At 41.1% G+C, this 25,102-nt stretch overlaps 1 protein-coding gene across 2 annotated transcripts in view; it reads right to left on the bottom strand.

The window, feature by feature from the left end:
* Nucleotides 1-25,102, bottom strand: part of KCNH5 (potassium voltage-gated channel subfamily H member 5) — a 219,131-nt gene that overhangs the window by 179,996 nt on the left and 14,033 nt on the right. For both annotated transcript variants that reach the window (XM_026670063.2, XM_087952312.1), the window contains exons 2-4: nucleotides 12,254-12,377; nucleotides 8,919-9,025; nucleotides 1,397-1,525 (exon numbers count right to left, since the gene is read on the bottom strand). In XM_026670063.2, the coding sequence (XP_026525848.1) occupies nucleotides 1,397-1,525; nucleotides 8,919-9,025; nucleotides 12,254-12,377 (360 nt within the window). The remainder of the gene's footprint in view (nucleotides 1-1,396; nucleotides 1,526-8,918; nucleotides 9,026-12,253; nucleotides 12,378-25,102) is intronic.

Genomic DNA, 25,102 nt, shown 5'->3' with positions numbered 1-25,102 from the left:
GTTATTTATTATATATAAGTCTGGTGTTCCTGATTTTTTTTCTTTTCATGTTATAAAATATAGTTTTCTAATTACACATGCCATTAATTTTTTTTTAGTGATTTTCCACTAAATCTTTCTTCTCCCTAATTCCTATATATTCCCAATGCACTGTAATGTATATAATCCTCTTGTTCATCCTTCCAAGCTATGTTTTTGGGGAAAATTTATAATAGTGTGACAATATTGTTTCCAGGAGACAGAATATGAATTATGCAATTTCCAGAGTGTAACAACGGCCAAAAGAGAGTTTCTTTTGTTAGATATTAGCATTCCATGTACTAGTTTCAACTACTTTTTAAATCTGTCACATACAGGAGTGATCCAAACTTGGTGCCCTCTATAATCATAAGACTTGGTTGTCAGGAATTCAGAGTTTTGTGGTCTCAAAACATCTAGAGGTCATTAGGTTGTGGCAAGCTGTGCCAGATAATTGTTTTGCCTTAGTATTTTCAATCTACTTTTAACATGGTGGTCCTTTGGCACCTCATGGTCTCAGCTGCACAATCTGTGATTCTTAAAGTATGGACTCCAGGGGTTGAGTTTGAAATGTACTCCTTTGTAGACCTATAACCCTTCCAAAGCAATAAGTTTAAAATTAGCACACCCAAGAGGATTGCTGAGAGAGTCAAACCCAGAGGACTACCGCCTGTCAAAGTAAACCTTCCAAAACTTGATGCTGTCCTTATACATTAAGATTGAAATTGTTCATCACTTTTTTGCAAGTCCCATGGCACTAGTCTGACATTATTGATTTGTTGAGCTGAATTTAAGTTTAAGCTGAACTCCAGTTCTTATGTCATTTAGACTGTCCCTGTTGTTGTTGCTTCCCATATTTATATTGTATCAAAAGAGGGATTGTTTTTAATAAAAAGTTGCCGAAAAAGGGATGCCAAATAAATAAAATCTAACATTTTGGGAGGACTCCATATTTGAAAATTCTGGGGTGCACAATGCTACAGTAGAAGGATCAATTTTCAACAAGTCAATAACATCAATCAATTTTAATTCACTCAATGATCAGTAAATTAATAAACCGTAATTAAAAAAACATTGTTCAGACTTGCATCAGCTATTGCCTCATTTTCACTGTAACAACACATAATATAGTTACTATAGGGGTGAAATCTGGAGAAGGTCATTCACATACTAACTATTTACAGCTGCATTGATGAACTGTTTCTCTTTCCAGATCCACAGTCAACCAGGTTTTAGAATACCTATCTTGCAGAAGAAGGAAGGATATTACTTAGTTTTTTAAAATATCTTTTCAGGATAGATTGATGAGATGAGACAGACAGAAAAATAAAATTTCCAATTTCTGGGAATCTGTTTTAAAAATTATTTTCAGAATTACCTTTGGTTGAATCATCTTCAATAGGTTGCTTGAATAAAGTGATATCTTTAAAAGTGCAAAGAAATAACACCACTTTGTCGTGCTCATTTCTTATCGGTGCAATTTGCATGTAAAACCAAACAGGTGTTCCTGTAATTGAAAAATAAATAAATAAAGCACACATCACATCAAGAGGAGTATGAAAGCAGGCTCATCATCTTAATGATCACTTATTATGTTTACAATGAGCTGTTATTACAATGAGAGGCATTTGAGTGCCACTGAATAGAATGGGAGAATTAGTCACTGAAAGAAATAGGACTAAACCATTCTTAACTGAGCAAACTGCTGTGGTAATGTGTTTGATCTAAGAAATTGGCCTTAATTTGGAAATCTGCAAAAAGATGGGACTGCAAACACAGGCATTAGCTACACCCTTTTTCTCTTCTTTTTTTTTGTTTCATTCTTGAAACTTTGCTTCTACACAGGGGGATCTGGGGGAAGACCGAAAAACTTAAGATGGTGATCACAACCACACCATCCAGCTTTACTCAAAAGGAGTAATGCTTTAATTGCATGTTGACAATGACCATCATGATATATTTTTTTGGAAATCCCCTCCTGTCTTTCACTCCCAGTGGATCTTCCTGCTTCCATATTTTATAATCTGAGCCCCCTTTTCTTTAGTGAAAGTTGCTGTGTCTATTGCCTGGCATACAGATTAGTGTGAGGTTGAAGGTGGGCCTCAAATATCTCTGGCTCCTAATTCTATGAATTTAAATGCGTAAAAAAGATCACTGTGAAATTAAACTACATAATCTAATCTAACCCAGCATTCTTTTTCTGACAGTCTTCCATGCAGATGCCAGTAGATGCTCAGAGGATGGGCTTCATCCCACCATCTGCTATTTAAACTAGACTTCCATTCTGCTTCCCCTATAAAAATGTTGAATTATAACTTTTTTAATCCTCACCCACTATAATGGCATATTCTTATGACTTTTATTAGAAAGCAACAGAGAACCTCGGCAAACCATTCTTTCTGGAACAAATGTAACCATTTCCTAAGCATTTTGAAAATTATGTTCCATTATTTCAAACAAACCATCTTCAGCCAAAGGACAAGAGACCTGAAAATGATATAGGCTAAGCAACCAAAGTCCTGATTAACTATTTCAAAACTTAAACTATGTATGAATATAAGCTTTACACTTTTTATAGACAACCAAAGTCAATAGACACTCTGCTTCCTAGCCATGTTATATCTACTTATCATGTAGCGATTGCACATAGAGAACTTAGTAGAAACATTCATGGTCTGATGACTCAAAGGGAAGAGATGGATCAATGTCAACATCACTGCAGCATTGCCCAGTGGCTTTTCACATTCAGATGCATTAACAGTTTTTTAAATGTTTTTTTCTCTAGCCTTTGTCCTGATCTGAGCCATCATTCTTTCATTTTTCCAGCTTCTACCACTACCTTCATTGCCAAATTTGGTTCTGTTGTGTCAGCAAGAGAATAATCCCAATCCAATTTCATATGTTTTCCAATATTGTGTTAGACTGGAGGGAACATGGAGAACACATAGTTCTGGACATTGCTGCCAGTTTCTTAATAGCTCTACTTTGGGTGGCATGATTTACAAGGGAAGGGTTTTAAGAATGAAACAATCAATTGCATTCTGAGCTGCTGTTCAACTACCTCTCTTTTTAGGGTGAATGGGGGAGGGGGGTATTCCTGGTTTTTTCCCCTCTAAAAATCTGACTCGTTTTTCTTTCTTTTGCCAACTCCCTTCCCAACCAATATAGATTGGTTTCCTCCAGGGGTGGGATACGACAGGGTTAACTACCGGTTCGGGATTTATGAGCTTCCCTGCCTGCTGTGAGCCACGCGCCTGTTAATCGTCATTAGCATGCTGCCGGGCGGAGAAGCAGCCTTTGAAACAGCCCTCTTTTCTTGTTTTTTTAACTGCAGCTGTGCCTCGTTTGGCAGCTGAAGTTGAAAAATCAGGAAATAAAGATCAGGTAAGAGCCCGGGTGGGCGGCTGGGCAAAAACATCAGCAGACATAGAACCGGTTCTATGTCTGCTGCTCTTCAGAGCTACCGGTTCTACAGAGGTGGACAGAACCGGTAGAAACCCACCCCTGGTTTCCTCCCAGCTGGTTCCAGCCAGACACCAAGATTGCTGAATCCTGGGATGAGTTAATGCCTCTGAGTTCTCAAAACATCTATGTGTGCAATTGTATTGGCTACCAATGGACTGGTGAAGGGCGTGGGGTTTGAATGGGGAAGAATAGCTTAACAGTTTATGTGGGAACTTCAGATTCCACCTGACTTCTCTGCAGTCACTTTCTCTCAGTAAAAATTCCTTTTGATAACTAATTGTTTCAAGAGTACTGCTTTTCTGAGGAGATAGCTGAGACAAGTCCTTATACCCCATTTGATTCTGTTTACAGACCATTATCCGTCTTATAAGCAAACAGATAAAGTTCCAAGTCTCTTTACAGAAGTTTCTTTGAACATTCCATTGGATTGGAAGAAATAAAAAAGGAGGCAACTGTAATTCAGCATCAAAAACATATTGAGAATCAAGATATAAGTTACATCATACACATTTATGTGTGTGAGAAAGGGCTAGTGCATATGTGACAGGAAGGGAGGGAGGGAGAGAGGGAGGGAGGAAGGTTGTTTTACCCTTTAATCTCAGCACTGCGGACAAAAGAACCCAATTTGGTGTGGTGGCTAAAGTGCTAGACTAAAAACCATGAAATTGTAAGTTCTAGTCGTTCTTTATAAAGATAACAGATTTAAATTTCATAAGCAACTTTGACAACCTGCAAAATGCTTTGTTGAACTGCATAGCTGTGTAATTATCTCAAAATTGCAAAACTTTGAGAAGATCTGTTGAGTAATTGCTTTGGAGTTATGATGAAGCACTCCATCAGAGACTCTTGTCAACTAAAAACAACAGCATTAGCCAATGAAATTGCATCACTATAAATCACATTAATCAAGAAGACAGCAACTAACATAATGCTATCCGCTTCAAGCAGAGTAAAAATTCTGGGTAGTGCCTTATCAAAATACAGGAAATATGACCTCTACAATTTCTGCAGATAGGACCTGATATGCCAATTCTTGCTTAGGTTATGGAAGGTTAACAGCCATACTTTGTAAGTAGGTTCAAAAATCTGGAAGGCACCCTGAGCAAAAGAATATTACTCAAGAGCTAAGTTATTGTACCAAGCAGTCACATCACTTAATTTCACATGAATGTTATTGTTCACAAGATAATGAAAAACAGTAACTGTGTCATGTTCAAAATGTTTGTATCAAGGATTCTCAAGAGGATGCAGTGTCTGTAGCAGTATTAATTAAAGAGTAGGAATGTGAGATGAAACCTAATTTTAGGAGTATCCATAATGTTCCAGCATAACTCTGGAACGCCTCAAGGAATTTCAATCAAACATGATAGACAGATGATTTACCCCCTGGAAAAAAAATACTATGAGGGTAAGATACCCCTAACACCCCTCGGGGGGGGGGGGTTGCCTTAAAACGTCTTCTACTGTACAGCACATTGGAGTTGCCATGGTAACAGTTTCACAATACTCCACAAGGAGGCTTCCTCTGACTTGCAACACTGCGCAAGAGAGCTACTACATTTAGAACTTCAGAGACAGTACAACAGCATGAGTCCCGACTTTTCCTGTCTAATACAGGATTGGGATAAATAAATACCCGGACAAGGCCGGGTTATCAGTCAATATCAACAGTTTTATTTGGGTAGCTGGCTGGGGCATGTTTGGGCTGGAGGTATTAGGGGGGGGGTCTGTTTGTGTCCAGGTGCTTGCTGGATTGTAGTATAGAGATTTTTTTTGTTTGTGAGTGCAGGCTTCCAGATGATTGATAGTTTGGTGGAGTCATCTCTTCTATTCATACTAAAACCTAGCTTCCTAATAAATAATTATCAGTCATTCACAAGAAACCAAATTGCATAAAGAAACCTCAATGCACAAAACACAATGTTACCAACCAATCAAGAACACAGCAACTCCAAGAACAATAAAAACAGACCTAGACTCCCAGCTAATCAGGATGAAGAAAAAAACCATTCAAATAAAGCAGAAAGCCAGCACCAAATTCAAACAAAAGTGTTCATCTGTGAGTGGACTGTGAGTGACTCACAGACGAACACAATACAGAAGCCTGATGATGGCAGATGAGATTCTGCCGAAACGTTGCTACAACTTTAAAAGCACAACTATAATGATGTGGGAAAATACCCGAACAAAGCTGAATAACATACATGTAAGTACCCGCGAAAACTTAAGAAAACCTATCTATCTATCTATCTATCTATCTATCTATCTATCTATCTATCTATCTATCTATCTATCTATCTATCTATCTATCTATCTATCTATCTATCTATCTATCTATATTTGTTTTCTGAGGTTCTTGTGGGTATTTGTATGTGGATCTTTGGTTATTCAGGTTTTCTCCCGTAAATTGGAAGTATCTGAGCAACGTTTCGATGAAGTCTCATTCATCATCTTCAGGCTTGTGTCTTCGGCTTTGTGCTTCTCACAGAGCCGAAGACACAAGCCTGAAGATGATGAATGAGACTTCATCGAAACGTTGCCTAGATACTTCCAATTTTACGCGGGAGAAAACCCGAATAACCAAAGATTATATATATATATATATGTGTGTGTGTGTGTGTGTGTGTGTGTGTGTGTGTGTGTGTAGGTGTAGGTGTGTGTAGGTGTGTTCGGGTCTTTTCCCATGTAAGATTAAGAGTATCTTGGCAATGTTTCGGCAAGGTCCCACTCGCCATCAGGCTGGTGCTTTCGGCTTCATGCCAGTGCAAGCAGTGTGTGATTGGAGCTGCCGTCTCACTATAAATACTGGTGGTGGGGGCTGGTGTGCTGGGCTGGTTGGCTGTGCTTCTGCCTCTTGATTGGTTGATGGAGTTGATGTTGGTATAATGGGCTGTGTGATGGCCTTGTGAGTTTTGTTATGGAGATATCCTGGATCTTGTGTTTTAATCTCCTGGGTTGTTTGTTTTGTAGTGATCTTTTTTCCATTAGCCTCTCGTGTTTTAACAGCTTGGGTAATGGGTTGTGAGATGGGCTTGCGAGTTCTTTTGTTGTGGTATCCTGGGTCCTGCGTTGTAATCTCCTGGGTCATTTGTGTTTTGATCTCTTTTCCAAGATACTCTTAATCTTACATGGGAAAAGACCCGAACACACCTAGACCTACATACCTGTACCCTTGAAAATCTACGAAAACATATATGTGGATCTTTGGTTATTCGGGTTTTCTCCCGCGTAAAATTGGAAGTATCCTGGCGATGTTTGACGAAATCTCATTCGTCATCTTCAGGCTTGTGTCTTTGGCTTTGTGCTTCTCGGACTCGAGAAGCACAAAGCAGGCACAAGCCTGAAGCGGCGAATGAGATTTCATCAACGTCGCCAGAGATCTCCCAATTTTGTGAGGGCCTGAATAACCAAGATCCACATACAAATACCCGCGAAAACCTCAGAAAACAAACACACACACACACACACACACACACACACATTCTTAAGTTTTTGGGTACTTACATGTATGGCATTCAGCTCTGTTCGGGTTATTTTCCCACGTCATTGTAGTTGTGCTTTTAAAGTTGTAGCAACGTTTAGCAAAATCTCATCTGCCATCATCAGGCTATACAGAAGCCTGATGATGGCAGATGAGATTCTGCCAACGTTGCTAACAAAAGTACAACTACAATGACGATGGAAAATACCCGTACAAAGCTGAATCTATCTACATCATACATACATACATACATACATACATACATACATATATTTTCATAGGCACTTTCTTCCAAGTTGTTGAATTTATGATAATAAATTTCTCCTGCTTCAGCTGAAGTGTAGTTTTGCAGTATAATTCTTTCCAAAGAATACTTCTAATTATTGCTATAGAAAAAGAACTGGAAGCATTTTATTAACTGATTCTTACCATTAGAAATCAGTGTCTGAAGAAGACATACCATTTCCACTAGTCTGGTAACAGAAATAGATTTTCCAAAGTATTCTCTGGAGAACTGGGAGTGTTTAAAAGGAAGCCATTGTCATTTCATTTGGAAATGCCTTATTGATTTTGTAGGACTATTTTGGAGAAAGAATTCTCTGAATGTTGCAGGCTCTGATTCAAAAAAGCTGGATGTATTTTTAGTGGCCCCACAAACAGTGATTCTCCCACCCACCCACCCCGCAAAAAACCAGGAGTCAGTTCTGGTGAGAGATGCTGGTGGGGTAGTAGCTAAAAAACTCATCTTGATTATCTCTATTTACAACTGAAGATTTTCAAAACGTAAAAGAACAAACTGTATATAGTGTTCTAAAAGTTGCTAGCTCTGTTCATTTATTTTAAATGACAGATTTTTATTTCTGGGGAACTAGTCATAGATTCCTTTCCTTTTACTGTCATTGAAGTTTGAGGACTAGTGTCATACAAAATTCAGTATGTTGGCAGGCCAGTAAAGCACTGTCCTCTTGCTCAACTGAGGTTTCTTCTTCCCTTTGTAAATTAGCCATAACATGCTCACCAAAAGTATCATTTCCAACACACCTGGGGTTGATGTAGCAACTACACGTCTCTGAATGTCCAGTTCTTGACAAATCCAATCACTGTTTTTCCTTTCAGCAGTTACCAGAGAAAATTGCATTTCTACAGATTTCTACATCTTGTACAAATTTCTACATCTGCCGGAGTTTATAAATTCAGAGATTATATGTATTTAAAATTATTTATAGTAATTTTAATTCACGTATTTACTTCAGCTTATTTTCTATCATTTAATGAAGAATATGTATTATATTCTTATAATATTATATCTGAATAAATCTGAAAATCTGAATTTTTACAGCAATGAAGGCTTACAAAGATAAAATATCTCAATGTGACCCTGGGTTTTTCAAGGATTTCTACAGATGTTTGAAACTACATTTAACCAGAATAAACACAGAGGACAGAAGAATAGCAGAGGTCAATGATAATGGACCTATTTGCATGCACAAGAACCAAGTTGATGTTTCCCATTTCCTTTTTCCAGAATGTTTCATTTTAAGTAGCCTGAGACCATGCCCTGTTTCTTTTACCATGATTTATGGTTAGAATGTTCTTCCTTAGATTTATTACTATAGTATCCATTAGTAGCAAAAATATAGGGTCTGGATAGAAATATAAGCAGGAAAAACTTTTGATCAGGGCATGCCATACTAATATCCCCCAGTTCAATTTTCCTTCCAAAATCAGTCAGCATTCAATGATCATTAATCAATCTTTACAGTGTTTTTTGCCTTCCTTCCTTCCTTTCTTTCTTTCTCCCAAATACTTTTTTAAACATTTCTGTAAAATTTTGTTTATCGCGACGGTACCTTCCTCTTGTGTGCATTCTCTATTAAGATCAACAATAAGTATGTTACCAGCATATATGACCATTTCAAAGGCAACCAAAGTTCCCACGGTTTCGTATACGTACTGTTCTTCTTATACAAAAGGACTTCAAAGCAATTTGATTCGTAGTTGTCAAATGTCTGTCTAACTTTTTCAATCGTTTTCTTATCTGTGAGTTCCCCATACATAAAACTGGAGAAATAAAAGAGAGAAGAAAAATAATTTGCTTCATGGTCAAAAAAAGGCAATCTGACATCCTGACAGACATATTTATGTTTTTACATTGCAACATAATTACAGCCAGGTATCCTTAACTGTGGTTTATACTTTTGTGTGATTCATCATTTATAGTGGCAAAATTGTTATGAAAGCCCCTAAAAGCAAATGTAGGTAGCAGAATTCTTTGATGCAGAAAAGATTTATATCACTTAATGGACCAGATGTTCTGGGCATAGGAAGAAAGGGAGAAAGGGAGGAGGGAAGGGAGGGAGGGAGGGAGGAAGGAAGGAAGGAAGAAAGGAAGGAAGGAAGGAAGGAAGGAAGGAAAGAAAGAAAGAAAGAAAGAAAGAAAGAAAGAAAGAAAGAAAGAAAGAAAGAAAGAAAGAAAGAAAGAAAGAAAGAAAGAAAGAAAGAAAGAAAAGGAGGAAGGGGAAGGGGAAGAAAGGAAACATTTTCTCACCACATCTTTCATTGTAAATACAGGATTCAGAATGCTGCATCTTACTAACTGTATATTGATTTTTTTAACCCTGCATTTTCACTGTTAAGAACTAAAGCAGAATATTTACAACAAATATTTTAAATACAATTAGAACTGCCTCAAATACTGCATGTTTAAAGTCATAAGACAGTTTTAAAAACTCTTATGATGCAGAGCATCAACAGCAAAGCAGACAAAAAAGCAGAGCAATACAAATTTAACACAAAGTCTGGGTGATGGATATGTCTTACACTGGCGCCCAAAGCTTACAAAACTATGTGCCAAACATAACACAACAGCAAGAAAATTCCAAAACCAGCACACATATTTTTTTTAAAAAAAAATAGCTTCATCCTGCTAAATGGCACAATTTGGAAAACAGATATTTTAAAAATCAGTAGGAAATTCCAACTAATTCATTCTGATGTTTAATTTTCTTTGGTCAATAACACAAAACAGCCTAGAAGTGCATAACAGCAGCACACGAGTACAGGCAAGTAAATAATTAAAAGATAGTAATAGCAATCACACTTAGACTTATATAAGCTTCACAGTGCTTTACAACAGTCTCTGGGTGGTTTACAGAGTCAGCATATTGTCCCAAGTAATCTGGGGATTCTACCAACCTTGGAAGGGTGGAAGGCTGAGTCAACATTGAGCCCATCAGGATCAAACTCCTGGCTATAGGCAGAATTAGTCTACAATACTGCATTCTAATCACTACACCACTTTTCTCAACTATGTATTCAAGAGCAAAAAAAAAAAGAACTTCATTTCATCAAATAACTTAAGCCTTGCTAATTGAATTTCCACTCATTTAGATGAATCTGCTTGAGGATAATTGTGGCTAACTTAAATGTCATTGAACAGCTCCAACTTGTTTCTTTTCTTTTTTAAAAAAAAATTGTCTCACTTTTTCTCTCTTTAATTTTTTTTCTCTTTGTTTTTAATCTGTGGAAATCTTAATTGTATCCTCTGTGACCTTTCCTGGTTATTTCCCTACAGATTATTCTGGAACAATAATGCACCAGCAGAAAGCTCTGGTAGACATTAAAACCAGTTCTCTATTTGTGGTCTCTTCACTATTACCTGAATGGGGACCCCAGAAGCTATAAATGGAGACACTGAAAAAATATCGCCTTCTTGATTTCTTCCTCTATCCATTTCTTTTCAGAATAGAGGGAAGTGAAAACCAATGAGCGTCATTTAGTTCATTATGAAATGCATGCACATTAAAAAGTAATATAATTGGTTTGTAAGCAACTATTTCTTGTATCAATCTTCCCCAGTTTGACATCTTCCAGATATATTTGCTGCTCAGAAATTATTACCGTGTTTCTCACAATATAAGGCCGGGCCTTTTTTTTTTTTAGCCCCCCAAAAACGGCTAGGACGTCTTTTTGGGGGTGAATTAATTTCTTCCCCCCCCCCACACACACACACCAGCGTCATCTCCAACAACAGTGTCTGAGTCGCTCCCACTTTTCCCCGTCCCCGTAACAACAGGGAAAAAAAGATTTTGAGGTACCTGGGAGCACCGTGCACTGCATTTTGGTTTAATCCCGAGCGGCTGGGTGGGCGTGAGAAGAGCCGAGCGAGCATCTCTGCTGCTGCTACCTTGGTGCTCCAGCCTCGGGCTCTGCAAGTTTGCAAAAGTCCCAGTGCACAGCCTGTTCCTGCATTCCAAGCACTCAGGCAGAGCTGCAGCTGTCCCTCTCTCCAGCGCCATCTCCAATAACAGCAGCAGCAGTGGCGGGAACCGTGGAAGTGTTTTAACCACTTCTCGGGTGGGGGAGCTGCCTCCGTAACTTCCACAGTTCCCGCCGCTGCTGCCGCTGTTATTGGAGATGGTGCTGGTGAGAGAGGGAAAGCTGCAGCTTGGCCTGGGTGCTTGGAATGCAGGAACGGGCTGCGCACTGGGACTTTTACAAACTTGCAGAGCCCGAGGCTGGAGCACCAAGGGTAGTAGCAGCAGAGACGCTCTCTCGGCTCTTCTCACGCCCACCCAGCCACTCGGGATTAAACCAAAACACAGTGCACGGTGCTCCCAGGTCAAAATCTTTTTTTTCCTGTTGTTACAGGGACAGGGGAAAAGCGGGAGCGACTCAGACACTGTTGTTGGAGACGGCGCTGGCGAGAGAGGCGCCAGCACCGGTGGGAACCATGGAAGCTACAGAGGCCTGAGAAGCAGCTGAAACGCTGCCGGACATCCACACCGACGCTGCCCATCTGCTGATTCGGGTAAGGAAGGGGTAAGGGAGCCCTCCGTGCTCCACCTTGGTGTTAGGAGCGGTTGATGGTGAGGCATAGGTGCCTGCGGGGCACTCCTAATGGCAAGTTCCCTCCCTGCCTTCCCCCCCCCAATTTCTCATGTTTTAAACTAGGCCTAAATTTGGGGGGAGGGGCTTAATTTCATTTTATGCCTAGAAAACATGCTGGGTCTTCCTATTGGGGGAGGCCGTATTGTTGGAGAAACATGGTACTATTTGAATATTTTAAGGGCTTTGGAAGTTGCTCTGAGAAAACTTTTGTTTTAAGGAATAGTCATCGATTTTATATAATAATCACAGTAATGAGATAAATCCCAAATATTCTCAGATAGCATAATTGTTGAATTACCACATCCAGAGAGCCCCAGGTTGAAAAAACTTTACTGTGATGATTATGAATTTCCACAAAGATCTGCGCTGAACCAAACGAGGTAATCCATTGAGACTCACCTGCAAGTGCTACTTTTCTGCATGACGTCAGCTCGATGGTATCCAGAGAGTTTACAGAAACCGTCATTACTATAAACTACAGGCCAGTCCACAATCTGAGCATTGCCCAATAAAAAACTCGATTCTAAAGTGAAAGAAAACAAAACAAAGTCAATTCCTCATATAAAGAAATCTTCCAGTTATTGAAGGTTGCATTCTACAACAATGTTTCTTAAGTCCAGCAACTTTAAGATGTGTGAACTTCAACTCCCAGATTTCTTAAAGTTGCAGAGGTAGAGAAATACTGCTCTACATCCTTGTTTTTGATACCATTATATAGTAATGGAAAATAGTGTTAGAAGAAGTGAAATAGCAACAGCACTTAGACTTACATACTGCTTCATAGTGCTTTACAGCCCTCTCTAAATGGTTTGCAGACTCAGCATATTGCCCCTAATAATGTGGGTCCTCATTTACCGATCTCAGAAGGATGGAAGGCTGAGTCAACATTGAGCCAGTCAGGATTGAACTGCTGGCAGTCGGCAGATACTGCATTCTAACCACTGCACCATCACATTTTCCATGATAAAATGTCACAACGTGCTTCTGTTCAGAGTTCAGGCTAGCTGCTGTGTACTCCTTCCCTTCTCATCTCATTTTTCCATTCCCATCTCCATCAGCCCATCAACATTTTTTGTCTCTGAAGATCCTCTTTTAGGGTTTAATTCCCTTGGGGGGGGGGTGATTAGTTTGGGAAAGAGCTATTTTTTATTTATTTTTGCTTATCCCTTCTTTTTATATATGGAAAAGGCCATTAGGTCTACACATGGATTAGAATTTAACAGATAAATTTGTTATCAGTCCATTCTGTTGGGTGATATTAAGATGTTTGTGAGCACAGCTATGAACTATGAAGTAACTGTTCCCAGCAGCTGCATATTAGAGGATAAGATTAACATAACAGTTTTGAAGAATGAAATAAAACAGGGCAGCAACAGCAAAAAATAAAACATTCCTGTTTGATCATTTGACTTTGTGCCATCAAGTTGATCACAAAGGTAGATTTTCTCCATGGGGATCTGTCCCTAACCTGATCCTTCAAATTTTCCAATGGTGTACCCATCCTTATGGTAATTCAGTTCATTCATCCTGCCACCTTTCTTCTGTTTTCTTCTGCTTTCCCACTATCAAAGCCTTTTCCAAAGAACTAGGTCTCTATATAATGTGTCTGAAGTTGGGTAATTTGAGCCTGATCATTTGTGCCTTAGGTGAGAAATTTGGGTTGATTTGTTCTCTAATCCAGGGGTCCCCAACCGCCGGTCCGCGGACCGGTACCAGTCCGCGGAACAAGTCTTACCGGGCCGCTGGTTGCTGGGCGCCGCCATCTTTTTGGTAAAAAGTGCTTCCGGTGAGCTTTTCCGGTAGAAAGCTCACCGGAAGCACTTTTTCATCAAAAAGATGGCGGCGCACGCTCGGTGAGCTTTTCCGGGTAGAAAGCCATTTCTACCCGAAAAGCTCACCGAAGCGCTGGCGCCATCTTTTTGACGAAAAAGTGCTTCCAGTGACCTCACCGGAAGCACTTTTTCATCAAAAAAAGATGGCGGCGCCCAGTTGATGCCGGTACCGGGCCGCGGCGTCAAAAAGGTTGGGGATCACTGCTCTAATCCATTTGTTTGTTGTCTGGGCTGTCCATGGTATTCTCAGGAGTTACACCAAATTTCAAAAGGATCTCTAATTAATCAAAACAAAATAATTTGAAGGTGGCAAGGAAAAACATAGAAGCATGATGGCTAACTAAATCTCTGGATCATTCTGAGAAAAGAAGTGATCTCATGAGCCCTTGGAATGGAGCAGCCTGTCTTTTCTATTACTTTAAAGCTCCATCATATGAATGAACAGGGAAGAAATGAAAGTGGGAAGTGTGTGGGAATACAGGTAGTCCTCAACTTATGACCACAATTGAGCCTAAAATTTCTGTTGCTAAGTGAGACATTTGTTAAGGGAGTTTTGCCCCATTGTATAACCTTTCTTGCCACAGTGGTTAAATGGATCACTGCCATTGTTAAGTTAAGTGAACCTGGTTTCCCTATTGGCTTTGCTTATCAGAAGGTCAGAAAAGGAGATCACATGGCCCTGGGACACTGTAATGTCCAATGTAAATAGGAGTCAGTTGCCAAGCATCCAAATTTTGAACTCATGACCGTGGGAATGCTGTGACAGTTGTAAGTGTGAAAAACAGTCATAAGTCACTTTTTTCAGTGCCATTGTAACTTTGAATGACCAAATGGACTATGGTAAGTCAAGGGCTACCTGTATATTATTGAGAACTGGACCTCTCATATAAATGGCTCTTAATTCCTTAACCCAGGGGTCAGTAACCTCAAATACTCAAAGAGCCATTGGAACCCATTTCCCACAGAAAACAAAACACTGGGAGCCACAAAACATTTCCCATGCCTGACTATTTCCTGAACGGCCACAAAACTAGCATATGTAGTTGAATTAAATGTTCTGTTTTCTTCTGAAACTTTTCTTTTCTTGGATTTGCCCATGGTTGGCCTACTGGGAGTTGAAAAACTCAATAAATCGTGTGCTGGTGGGTGTCACACACATTGACGGTTGTGACACATATTTTGAGCAACAGAAAGCCGCAGCAGAGGGATGAAAGAGCCACATGCGGCTCCAGAGCACGGGTTGCTGACCCCTGCCTTAACCGAATATAGTTGGAACAGGGCCTTCTGTGTTTTGTTCTTTTTCATTGAGGAATTTTGCTCTCTTTGGAAAAATTACCAGAGGAATGTCCCTTTGCTGGTCTTTAGGAAGCAGGACTTGGATGTTTCTTCCCTAAGTTTTCTTCTCATGTTTGAAGCACAGCCAACTCTTCTCCTTTTTGCTTCATGTTGCATTTCCTGTCTATTTTTAAACTGTTGCTTTTTACTGGGATTTAATTAGTCATTTTTAAAATGTTGGTCTTTTGTAAGCTGCCCTCAGAGACTCTTGGGGAAAAAAGAAAAAAGCAGCTAGTGTGTGAAATTAGAATAAATGAATAAAGTAAAATAAAAATAACTACGTCAGATCATCAGTAAAGGGAAGTCCAGGGGGAGAGGCCTGCTTCTAAAAAGTTGTACTGGTTTGAACTAATTAAACCATCCTTGGTTTTTGTTTTTTCCTTTGTTTCTTTCTCTCTATATATAGCAGAACAAAGCATCTATATATGCAGATGTAGCAATGAAGTTATCTAGGCCCAGTGCTTTAGATTTCATACTGCCTGCTTTCCATTCAGGACTATTTTTCTGTGTCCTCTTATTGGAGAGACCAGTACATACAAGAATTTTTTATTGTTTCAAGAAAAGATGGGTTATGCTTTTGAAAATGTCCCAAAGGTGCTTTTTCAGGAGGCAACTGGACTTCCTTGTTTTTTCTTTGAAGACTTTTGCTTCTCATCCAAGAAGCTTTTTCAATTCTGACAGGATAGTGGGGATAGTCAGAGCTGAAGAAGCTTCTTGGATGAGAAGTGAAATATCTTCAAAGAAAAACAAGAAAGTCCAGTTGCCTCCTGGAAAAACACCTTTGGGACAACCATGACCTGGATGACTGAGAATCTCTACACAGGCTTTTCAAAATGGTCCTTACACATAGTTTTGCACTAAAATTCAACTTTGCACTCAAATAAGACCACTAGTTGCTTTTCTCAGATGTTCCTTAAACCTTGGAGCATGGGGTGTAATCAGATATTTGTTTATTGCAGTTCTTTAACTACTTTAATACCTTCCCAGTATGTTAACTATTTTGATCCCAACACATCTGGGGAAGGCTACATTGGCCTCTACTACTGTACAAATTACAGGACAAATAATATCTTAAATAAGATTGAGAAAGCATGTTGAACATGATTTATGGAAATCTTACCAAACCCTTAGTAATAACTCTGCTTTGAAGGTTCTGTGATCTAAAGGGAGGGGGAGCTGACAGTGGCAGAATCAGCAACATCCCAAGCTACTGCCCAACTCCCTCTCCCCTAGGAATGCCCTGAAAAAATATTTTGAGAATTTTATTTTCTATAGTTTCCAGCTGGATCTGGTCCATTTTCAAACTCTAGCTTCCTTTTACCAGCTTCTCCCTCCACAGAAATTTTGGTTCCATTCTATTCTGAGGATAAAGTTATAGAAACTTTCAAGCCTTTTTAGGTTTTTTTTCTTACATTCTCTTGGGTTAGAAATAATAAAAAGGGCTTGAAAAATCTAATTTAGCATTTCCATAAGCTGGATGCCTTCCAGATTTTGGTCTACAATATCCAAAATTCCAGAGCCAGTGTAGCCCAGCTGAGATTTCTGAAAGATAAGTCCTCACACCTAGCAAGTGTGGAAGTTGCATTAGATTGATCTAGTTCTTCTATTTTCAAGAGAACTAGCTTAGGAAAAGCACTAATAATTACCAATCCAGCTCATTCTTTTAAAGGTGAAGAAACAGAAGAAATAAGTCCATTGGAAATCAGTTAGAAAGAACAATCAACATTTAGAACAGTGGTTCCCAACCTTTTATTCGCCCCGCACCCTAAATAAATTTCACTCGAACCTCGCACCCCTGAAATTTAGACTTTAGGAACTACTGAACGCGTTAAATATATGGTAGGATTGAATCTTTTCAGCTATGTATGTGACGGCCACTAAATAACGATACTTAACTCTAAAATGAAAACAAAGTTAATCCATTGCAAAAGAAAATAAAAATGTCAACATATAGCCAATATCCTATTATTTACCTGGACTTTTCTTGCACCCCTGGAATATCGTCTCGCACCCCCAGGTGCAAGCACCCCAGGTTGGGAACCCCTGATTTAGAAGGTAAATGAATAGAAATGCTTTGAAAAATTAACTACCAGAAGATATTTCCTTAAAGTATAGTCAGTGGTTTATACAATGTGAATTCTTTTTCTACTGATTTGTTCTGCCTTCAGCTATAGAGAAGAAGCCGCAGTTTAGCATTTTTGTTGCCTTGCCTCCTCCCAAAAATGCTAGAAATGGTGTTTTGTCGAGAACTAATGACATGTTAAAGGCATTGTTCATTGAGAAAAAAAAAGATAGATCACTGCCTGTTTCTCTTCAATTATTCTTGAGATGAGACACAGAAGCCCCCTAGATGTCAGGCTGAAGCTCCATCACCACAACTGGCTTTATTTTAAAAAAGGACATAAATAAAATTGTATCACCATTTGCTAAAATGTTTTCCAGGATCCAAAACTTTTAAGAATTTCTCTGACCCTTCAGAATATTACCCTCAATGAACACTATTTTCATGACTAAAACTGGTCTACAAATTACAGGGCCAATTTCAATAGAGGAAGCCAGAATATCTAGTATTCAGAAGCATTATATTTGTCATGTTGAATAGTCTTTTATGACCAACTAAGCTTCCATGAATTGGCTTAAAAAAACATCATGATGGTTGTGGATGGATTCATGTAAACAGAATCATGGAGAAGTGTTAGCTAGGCCCACATCCTCCTCTACATAGTGTCTCCCAACCCATTAAGTTGGACAAAGAGGCAAACAGTAGAAAAATTGCTGCATTTATGTGGTTCTTCCATGTTTTAGAACAGGAGCTCTCAGTTTTCAAAGCCTTGGATGAAGCTCCTATGTTCAATGTTGAAAAGACTACTGTGATGATCAGGGGAAGGTCTTTAATATGGAACATAACAACTACTACATTCAGTTCATTTAATACACCAGCTTCACAACATTTTACATGAACATGTCCATGAAATCACCAGGAACCAAGTTCGGTTCAAAAGTGACTTGACTGTTCCATGCCCTACAGCTCATAGTGTGACAAAAATTGTGAACCCATCATTCAAAACTAGCTTGTGTCAAACTTCAAGCTGTGCAGGCCAGAGTCTGAAAGCATCATAGATTCTGTTGACCTTCATCTTCCAGGGCATGATGAAAACACGATCTGTAGGTTGGGAAGTAACAATAGAGATGAGACCCAGCTGTAAAGCCTTGCTGTCTATCTTACTGTGTGACAAAAACACAGTGGCGGAAAGGAGCTCTGAATTAAATGCCATTCTCACTTTTTGTGACAATAAATTCCAATCAGTAATTACAGCTTATTTGCTTGTCATACATTTTCTGCCAGTCAGTTTTACTACATATTTATTGACTTGATTTGTCTCTCATCATCTGACAAGGACTCTCAAGGCAGCAAAGACCAGCAAAGTAAAACATCAGGAAGAGGAACAAAATAAAATGTGCAAAATCTAATTGAACATGATCCCACTTGCTCAACCTTCCTCAACCACATGCCCTTCAGAAGTATCCCAGAATTCAAAAATAAGAGCACCAAAATCCTTAGGGATTCTGAATGCCCTTCAGTCTATATATCAGTAACACTTGATCTTTAAGATCAACTTGAGACTGCCAGATTCAAATTTTTATTGCAGCTTTTCCAAATTGGAGGACGACGATGCTGGGTAAGGATGATGAAATTTGAAGTCCAACATGTCTGGAGGACTGTACAGGATAATTAATATGAGCTATAATGACACCCTACAGACCACAATTCAAAAAATATTTTCTTTCTTGTATCCCAACCAGAACTAACTATACAGTATTATGTTGTACATCCATAATCAGGAATACAATGTTGATAAGAGTCTCAGTTCTACTTTGGCAGAATCACAGAATGTTGTTAGCTCAATAGAGTCTCATAAGATAAAAGACTGTTTTTAAAAATGGAAAAATGTTCCAGTTTGAGCACTGAAGATCAGCACTATCAGTAATATCAGTAATATAGGGGGCGTGCATAAGCGCACTAGGGGGCGTGCATAAGCGCACCAACGTGCCTACCGTCCCTGTCCTATTGTTTCTCTATTCTTTTATTTTTCTTATATGTACCCATCTCATGTATTCACAACTATGTATACACTTATACTTATTATCTTGTAAACAATTGACAAATCAAATAAATAAATAAAATAAAATAAATATCACCCTGGCATTTCTAAGCAGGTAATTGTGCTATTCTTCTAATAAAATTAAATTACCTTTTACAATAATCCCAGAAAATGCAGAGATCTTCCAGGTTGGATCTCTTTTTAATAAGCTTCCACCCATTACTTCTCATCCTGCCCCCTGGTGCTTTGCATAATAAATCATTCCCTTCTTTTCTACAGACCCTCTAGTATTGGAAGACAGTAATCATTTCCCCCCCTGAGCCTTATCTTCAGTAGTCTAGACTAGGGGTCAGTAACCCGCAGCTTTGGAGCAGCATGTGGCTCTTTCATCCCTCTACTGCGGCTCCCTGTCGCTCAAAATATGTCTCAACTGCCAATGTGTGTGACACCCACTGGCATGCAATTTATTGAGCTTTTCCACTCCCAGCAAACCAACCATGGGTAAATCCAAGAAAAGAAAATTTTCAGAAGAAAACAAAACATTTAATTCAACTACATATGCTAGTTTTTTGGCCACTCAGGAAATAGTCAGTCACAGGAAAGGTTTTGTGGCTCCCAGTGTTTTCTTTTCTGTGGGAAATGGGTTCCAATGGCTCTTTGAGTGTTTGAAGTTGCCGACCCCTGGGCTAGACCTACTTCGCTCTGGGATTGGAGGTTTGTTCTCTGAGCTTGTGGGTTGGTTTCTGAATGTTTTGTTACCAGACTAGGTAATATCTTCACGGAATTTAGGGAATTACCCTAAATTTCACTAAAGATATTATCTAGCCTGGTAATGAAACATTCAGAAACCAACCCACAAGCTCAGAGAATAAACTTCCACCCTCATCCTACACACAAGCTACAGATATTTGCCACTATCGCATACTTAACTCCCTCATCCGTTCATCTTATGATTTAGCCTCCAGATCCTTTATCATTTTTGTTGCTTTTCTCTGCATACCTTTTAGAGTCTCAGCATCTTTTTGTATCACGGTGACCAGAAAGGTACACAGTATTCCAGGTATGGCCTCACTAGTGCAATATAAAGCAACATTATCACGTCTTGTGATGTTATCCCTCTGTTCATGCAACCCAGGACTGCATTGGCTTTTTGGGTAGTTGCAGCACATTGCTGGCTCATATTTAAGCGGTGGTTTACTAGGACAGCTAGATCTTTCCCACAATTACTATATGAACCAGATACCACTATTTTATACTATGTGATTGGTTTTTCCTTCTAAATACTTTACTTTTCTCGCTATTGAACTGCATCTTGTTGGTTAGGGCCCAATTCTCAAGACTGTCAAGATCTTTCTGACTCTTGAATCTATCTTCCACAATGTTAGCAATTCCCCCCAGCTTGGCGTCACCTGCAAATTTGCTGAGTTCCCCTTCTATCCCCAGGCCTAGATCATTTATGAACATCTTGAAGAGTACTGGGATCAAGACAGAACCTTAAGATACTCCACTGCATGCTTCCCTCTGTGTTATTACAATAAATGGCAGAGTTCAGGCATTTGCCCTTCTGTTTCAAGCATTGATATCCAGGGTATTAACAGAGGGTATTAAAAGTGCCAACATAGTTTATACAACTGTGTAATTAAAAACCTGATTCTTTTTAAAGTGCATCAATTGAATGCATGCATTTTGGAGAGGAGAGGGTGGGGAGGGGAGGGGAGATCTGGTTTTAAATCTGCAGGTGGGTAACTGCAGTAATTAATTGTAGACTGACTACAAAACCAGGCTTCATAAAAAAAAATCAGCATTTTTAATGCTACATTAGCATGCTGCAGATATTACAATATAACCCTTCTAAATATATCAGTATCCAAATTGTGCATTTACTCAGCTGGGTAATAGCTCTGAAGTTATTCTGTCATCAGAGAAGGATATTTCTATTTGAATGCAACAACAATTAAACTGCTGAAATTTTAACGGATTTTTATGTGTTGTTCTGCTTGTCTTCGTTTTATCTCTTTTAAATGAATAGTTTTATGAATCTGACTCTACACTGTCCACATCTCTTTGCTGATGGATGAACTAAAACAGGGGTGGGCAAACTTTTTGGCTCGGGGGCCGCATTGACTTTTAAAATTTGACAGATGGGCCGGTCAGCACAAGATTTTTGGGAATCGCCCCCTTCCCCCCTCTTCTCCTCCTTCCTCCCCTCGGAGGCCCCGAGTCAGGAGTTGCTACCGCTGGCGCGCTCCGCGCGGCTCCAGTCCCGCCTTGCCTCGGGAAGGGAAAGGCAAAAAGGAAGAGCCGCGGCGGTGCTTTGCAACGGGAGCAGCGGCACCGGAGGCTCAGGCTCAGCGGCTCCTGGTTTTGCCTTTTCCTTCCCAAGGCAACGCGGACTGGAGCCGCACAGAGCTGCGCCAGCGGTAGCAACTCCTGACAGCCCCAGCCGGACACCTGAGCGGAGCCTGGGCGAAACTGCCTGTTGCTGCTGCCAGAGCACCGCCGGTTCGCCTCCTCCAAGCAGCCTGCCCGCCCACCGGGCTTCCCTCTGCCGCGCGGCTGGGCCAGGCGCGAGCGCCCACGAGTTAAAAGGAAGCCGAAAGTTGCTGGGAAGTTGCTCGGGTGCTGGGAGCAGGCTTTAAAGTGCCGCCCAAGCAAAGTTTAAGCAGCCCGCCGCCCGCCGAGCGGAATCCTTCCTGCTCCTCGGCGGGAAGACACTACAGCCTGCAAACTTTGCCTTTGCAAAGTTTAAGCCTGGAAGCCCCAGAAACCCAAGCAACTTCCCAGCAACTTGCTTCCTTTAACTCGCAGGCGCTTGCCTGGGGAGGGAAGCCCGAGCCTCCTCCAAGCAGTCCGCCCACCGAGCTTCCCTCTGCCGCGCGGCTCGGGCCAGGCGCAGCGCCCGCGAGTTAAAAGGAAGCCGAAAGTTGCTGGGAAGTTGCTCGGTGCTGGGAGCAGGCTTTTAAAGTGCCGCCCGAGCAAAGTTTAAGCAGCCTGCCCGCCCGCCGGGCGGAATCCTTCCTGCTCCTTGGTGGGAAGACGCTCCAGCCTGCAAACTTTGCCTTTGCAAAGCCCTGAAGCCCCGGAAAACCGAGCAACTTCCCAGCAACTTTTCGCTTCGTTTAACTCGTGGGCGCCGCGCCTGGCGGAGGGGAAGCCTGGAGCCTCCTCCAAGCAGCCTGCCCGCCTGCCCGCCCACCAGGCTTCCTTCCGCCATGTGGCTCGGGGCCAGGCGCGACGCCCGCGAGTTAAAAGGAAGCCGAAAGTTGCTGGGAAGTTGCTCGGTGCTGGGAGCAGGCTTTTAAAGTGCCGCCTGAGCAAAGTTTAAGCCTGGAAGCCCTGGAAATCGAGCAACTTCCCAGCAACTTTCGGCTTCGTTTTAACTCGTGGGCGCCGCGCCTCACCCCGAGCCGCACGACAGCCCGCTCCAAGCAGCCCACCCCACCCGCCAGGCGGAACCCTTCCTGCTCTTCGGCGGGAAGACGCTCCAGCCTGCACACTTTGCCTTTGCAAAGCCCTGAAGCCCCGGAAAACCGAGCAACTTCCCAGCAACTTTCGGCTTCGTTTTAACTCGCGGGCGCGCGCCACCCCGAGCCGCACAGCAGCCCGCTCCAAGCAGCCCGCCCCACCCGCCGGTGGAACCCTTCCTGCTCTTCGGCGGGAAGATGCTCCAGCCTGCAAACTTTGCCTTTGCAAAGCCCTGGAAGCCCCGGAAAACCGAGCAACTTCCCAGCAACTTCCCGCTTCGCTTTAACTCGCGGGCGCTCGTGCTCGCCCGAGCCGCATGGCGGAGGGGAAGCCCGGAGCGCCGCCGGGTTGCCTCCTCCAAGCAGCCCTCCTGCCCGCCCGCCCGCCGGGCTTCCCTCCACCACGCAGCTCGGGGCGAGCGCCCGCGAGTTAAAACGAAGCAGAAAGTTGCTGGGAAGTTGCTCAGGTGCTGGGAGCAGGCTTTTAAAGTGCCGCCCGAGAAGGACCGCCGAGCCGGGAAACGGGCACCAAGGCAGGGCAAGGCTCCACCAGCAGCGGCCTAGCTTTAGGTGGCTCCAAGCAGCCCGCCCGCCCGCCGGTGGAACCCTTCTCGCTCCTCGGCGGGAAGACGCTCCAGCCTGCAAGCTTTGCCTTTGCAAAGTTTAAGCCTGGAAGCCCCGGGAAAAAAGGGGGATCGGGGGGACTCACCTTCGGAGAGGTCGCACTCGAAGGTGATTTCGAACTCCCAGCCGAGGCGTTTGCAAATTTCTTTTCTGTCCTACCCTAGATCGCTCCGCATTGTTTTGCAGCTTTGGGGCCACGCAGCACAGGGCAATACGCCACGCCCAGCGATTTTTTTTCAGAGGCGGGCCGGATTGGACAGACCAATGGCAGCGATTTTTTTTCAGGGCGGGCCGCATTGGACAGACCAACGGGCCGGATGTGGCCCGCGGGCCGTAGTTTGCCCACCCCTGAACTAAAAGGTTTTTTAAAAAATAACTTTTCAGTCAGGTGCTTTATGTTTGTACTTCAGTCTCTTTACAACGGTAACACATCAACCTCAACCTTCTAAAAACAAATAAATTTTCCCCCAACCCTCAAATACTTAGAGCAGCGTGAGAATTTGTGTGTCACAGTGAAAGTTACATCATGAGCAGACAGCACAAATTTTAGCTTTTTCCTGGAAAATTAGTAAAATAACCTTGTGGGGTTATTTTTCTCTTTATTAGAAAAATGACCAATGCTTGTCTTCTGACCAGTATTGGTGAATAAATACAGGGAGGAGACTAATAGGAAATTTCAAATATTTGTTGGAAACGTAATCAAACTTTTTTTTTTCATCTTTGGTGGACATGTAAGAAAGCTAGAAAACATTGTGCTCAAGATATTGTATATTTTGATGTATAAGATTTTAAAAGTGAATGTGCAATTGAATCCAGAGAACTAGGGGAAGGAGCTTAATAGACAAATATATTGTAATATCTTATTGGACTTCGTTTTTATATGTGATAACAACAGCGAGACATCAACATTACCTGAGAAATTAAAAGAGAAACTTGGGCCAAATATTCACAACCATGTTGCAAATGGTATGGAACATTCTTCCCTTATATGAGCGAACATTCTTCTTTCTATACCTCTGCAGAAAAATAAATCATTGAGGAGAAAACTAGATTCTTTTCCTCTTTCATTTAAGATCTGCACAGGACAGCAAAGGAATTAGCATGAGAAAATAGATCAGAAATTTTAAAAGAAAAATATAAACATGGGTTATTTTCTTGTTTAGTAAATGAATAAGATAAGACCATCTGATTTGCTTTGGGAAGTCTGGCTCTTAACAAACAAATAAAGGAATTCTTGCCAGCTAGGGAAATTGTAGCATTCAAGGAACTTCATCTGCCACAGCCAACAGATCTCAGGTTGGCTCTAAAGTGTGTGTTTTCACTCTAATGTGATTTCTTCCACCTCCTCCAAGAAAGCGCTGCAGATCTGGATTTTAAGCTCCCGGTCTTGTGTAGCCAAGCTGTCAAAATATTGTCAGCCACACACTTCAGCAACAGAGCACATGAAAACCAATAGCAATTCCTTCCTGTCAAAATACCTTTCCTGAGAAGCTCTTGGAAATGCTCAAGCTGCAAAACGATAGGCTAAATTGCACAATCTCATATTTTAACTCCTCGCATTTAAATGATACAAGGAGGGAGGAGACATCTGTACATTAGCTAAAAATAACTCATTTCAATAATTCATTTCAAGGCCAACCACCAAGAACCACCAGTGAAAGAGTTCCATCAGTTGTTCATGCACTGTGTTATTATTTTTTTCGATTATTCACTAGCATTATTGCTCAATTGCTCTATTTCATTGTTTTCTAAGTTGGTGGGCATAGTGTGACTTCTTGTGACCAGCACTGAAAATGTCAGCCAGCCTCTTGTGAATTCTTCTTTCCACTGGCCAATGATAGCTCAGGAGATAAATGTGTAATTTAGTTATATAGTATCACTTATAGGTTT

This window comes from Notechis scutatus, chromosome 1 (assembly GCF_049901735.1).
Source record: "Notechis scutatus isolate UNSWTSFEM ecotype Mainland chromosome 1, rNotScu1.2, whole genome shotgun sequence".
In the NCBI taxonomy this organism is placed as follows: domain Eukaryota; kingdom Metazoa; phylum Chordata; class Lepidosauria; order Squamata; family Elapidae; genus Notechis; species Notechis scutatus.
This window is presented reverse-complemented; position numbering and strand designations above follow the sequence as displayed.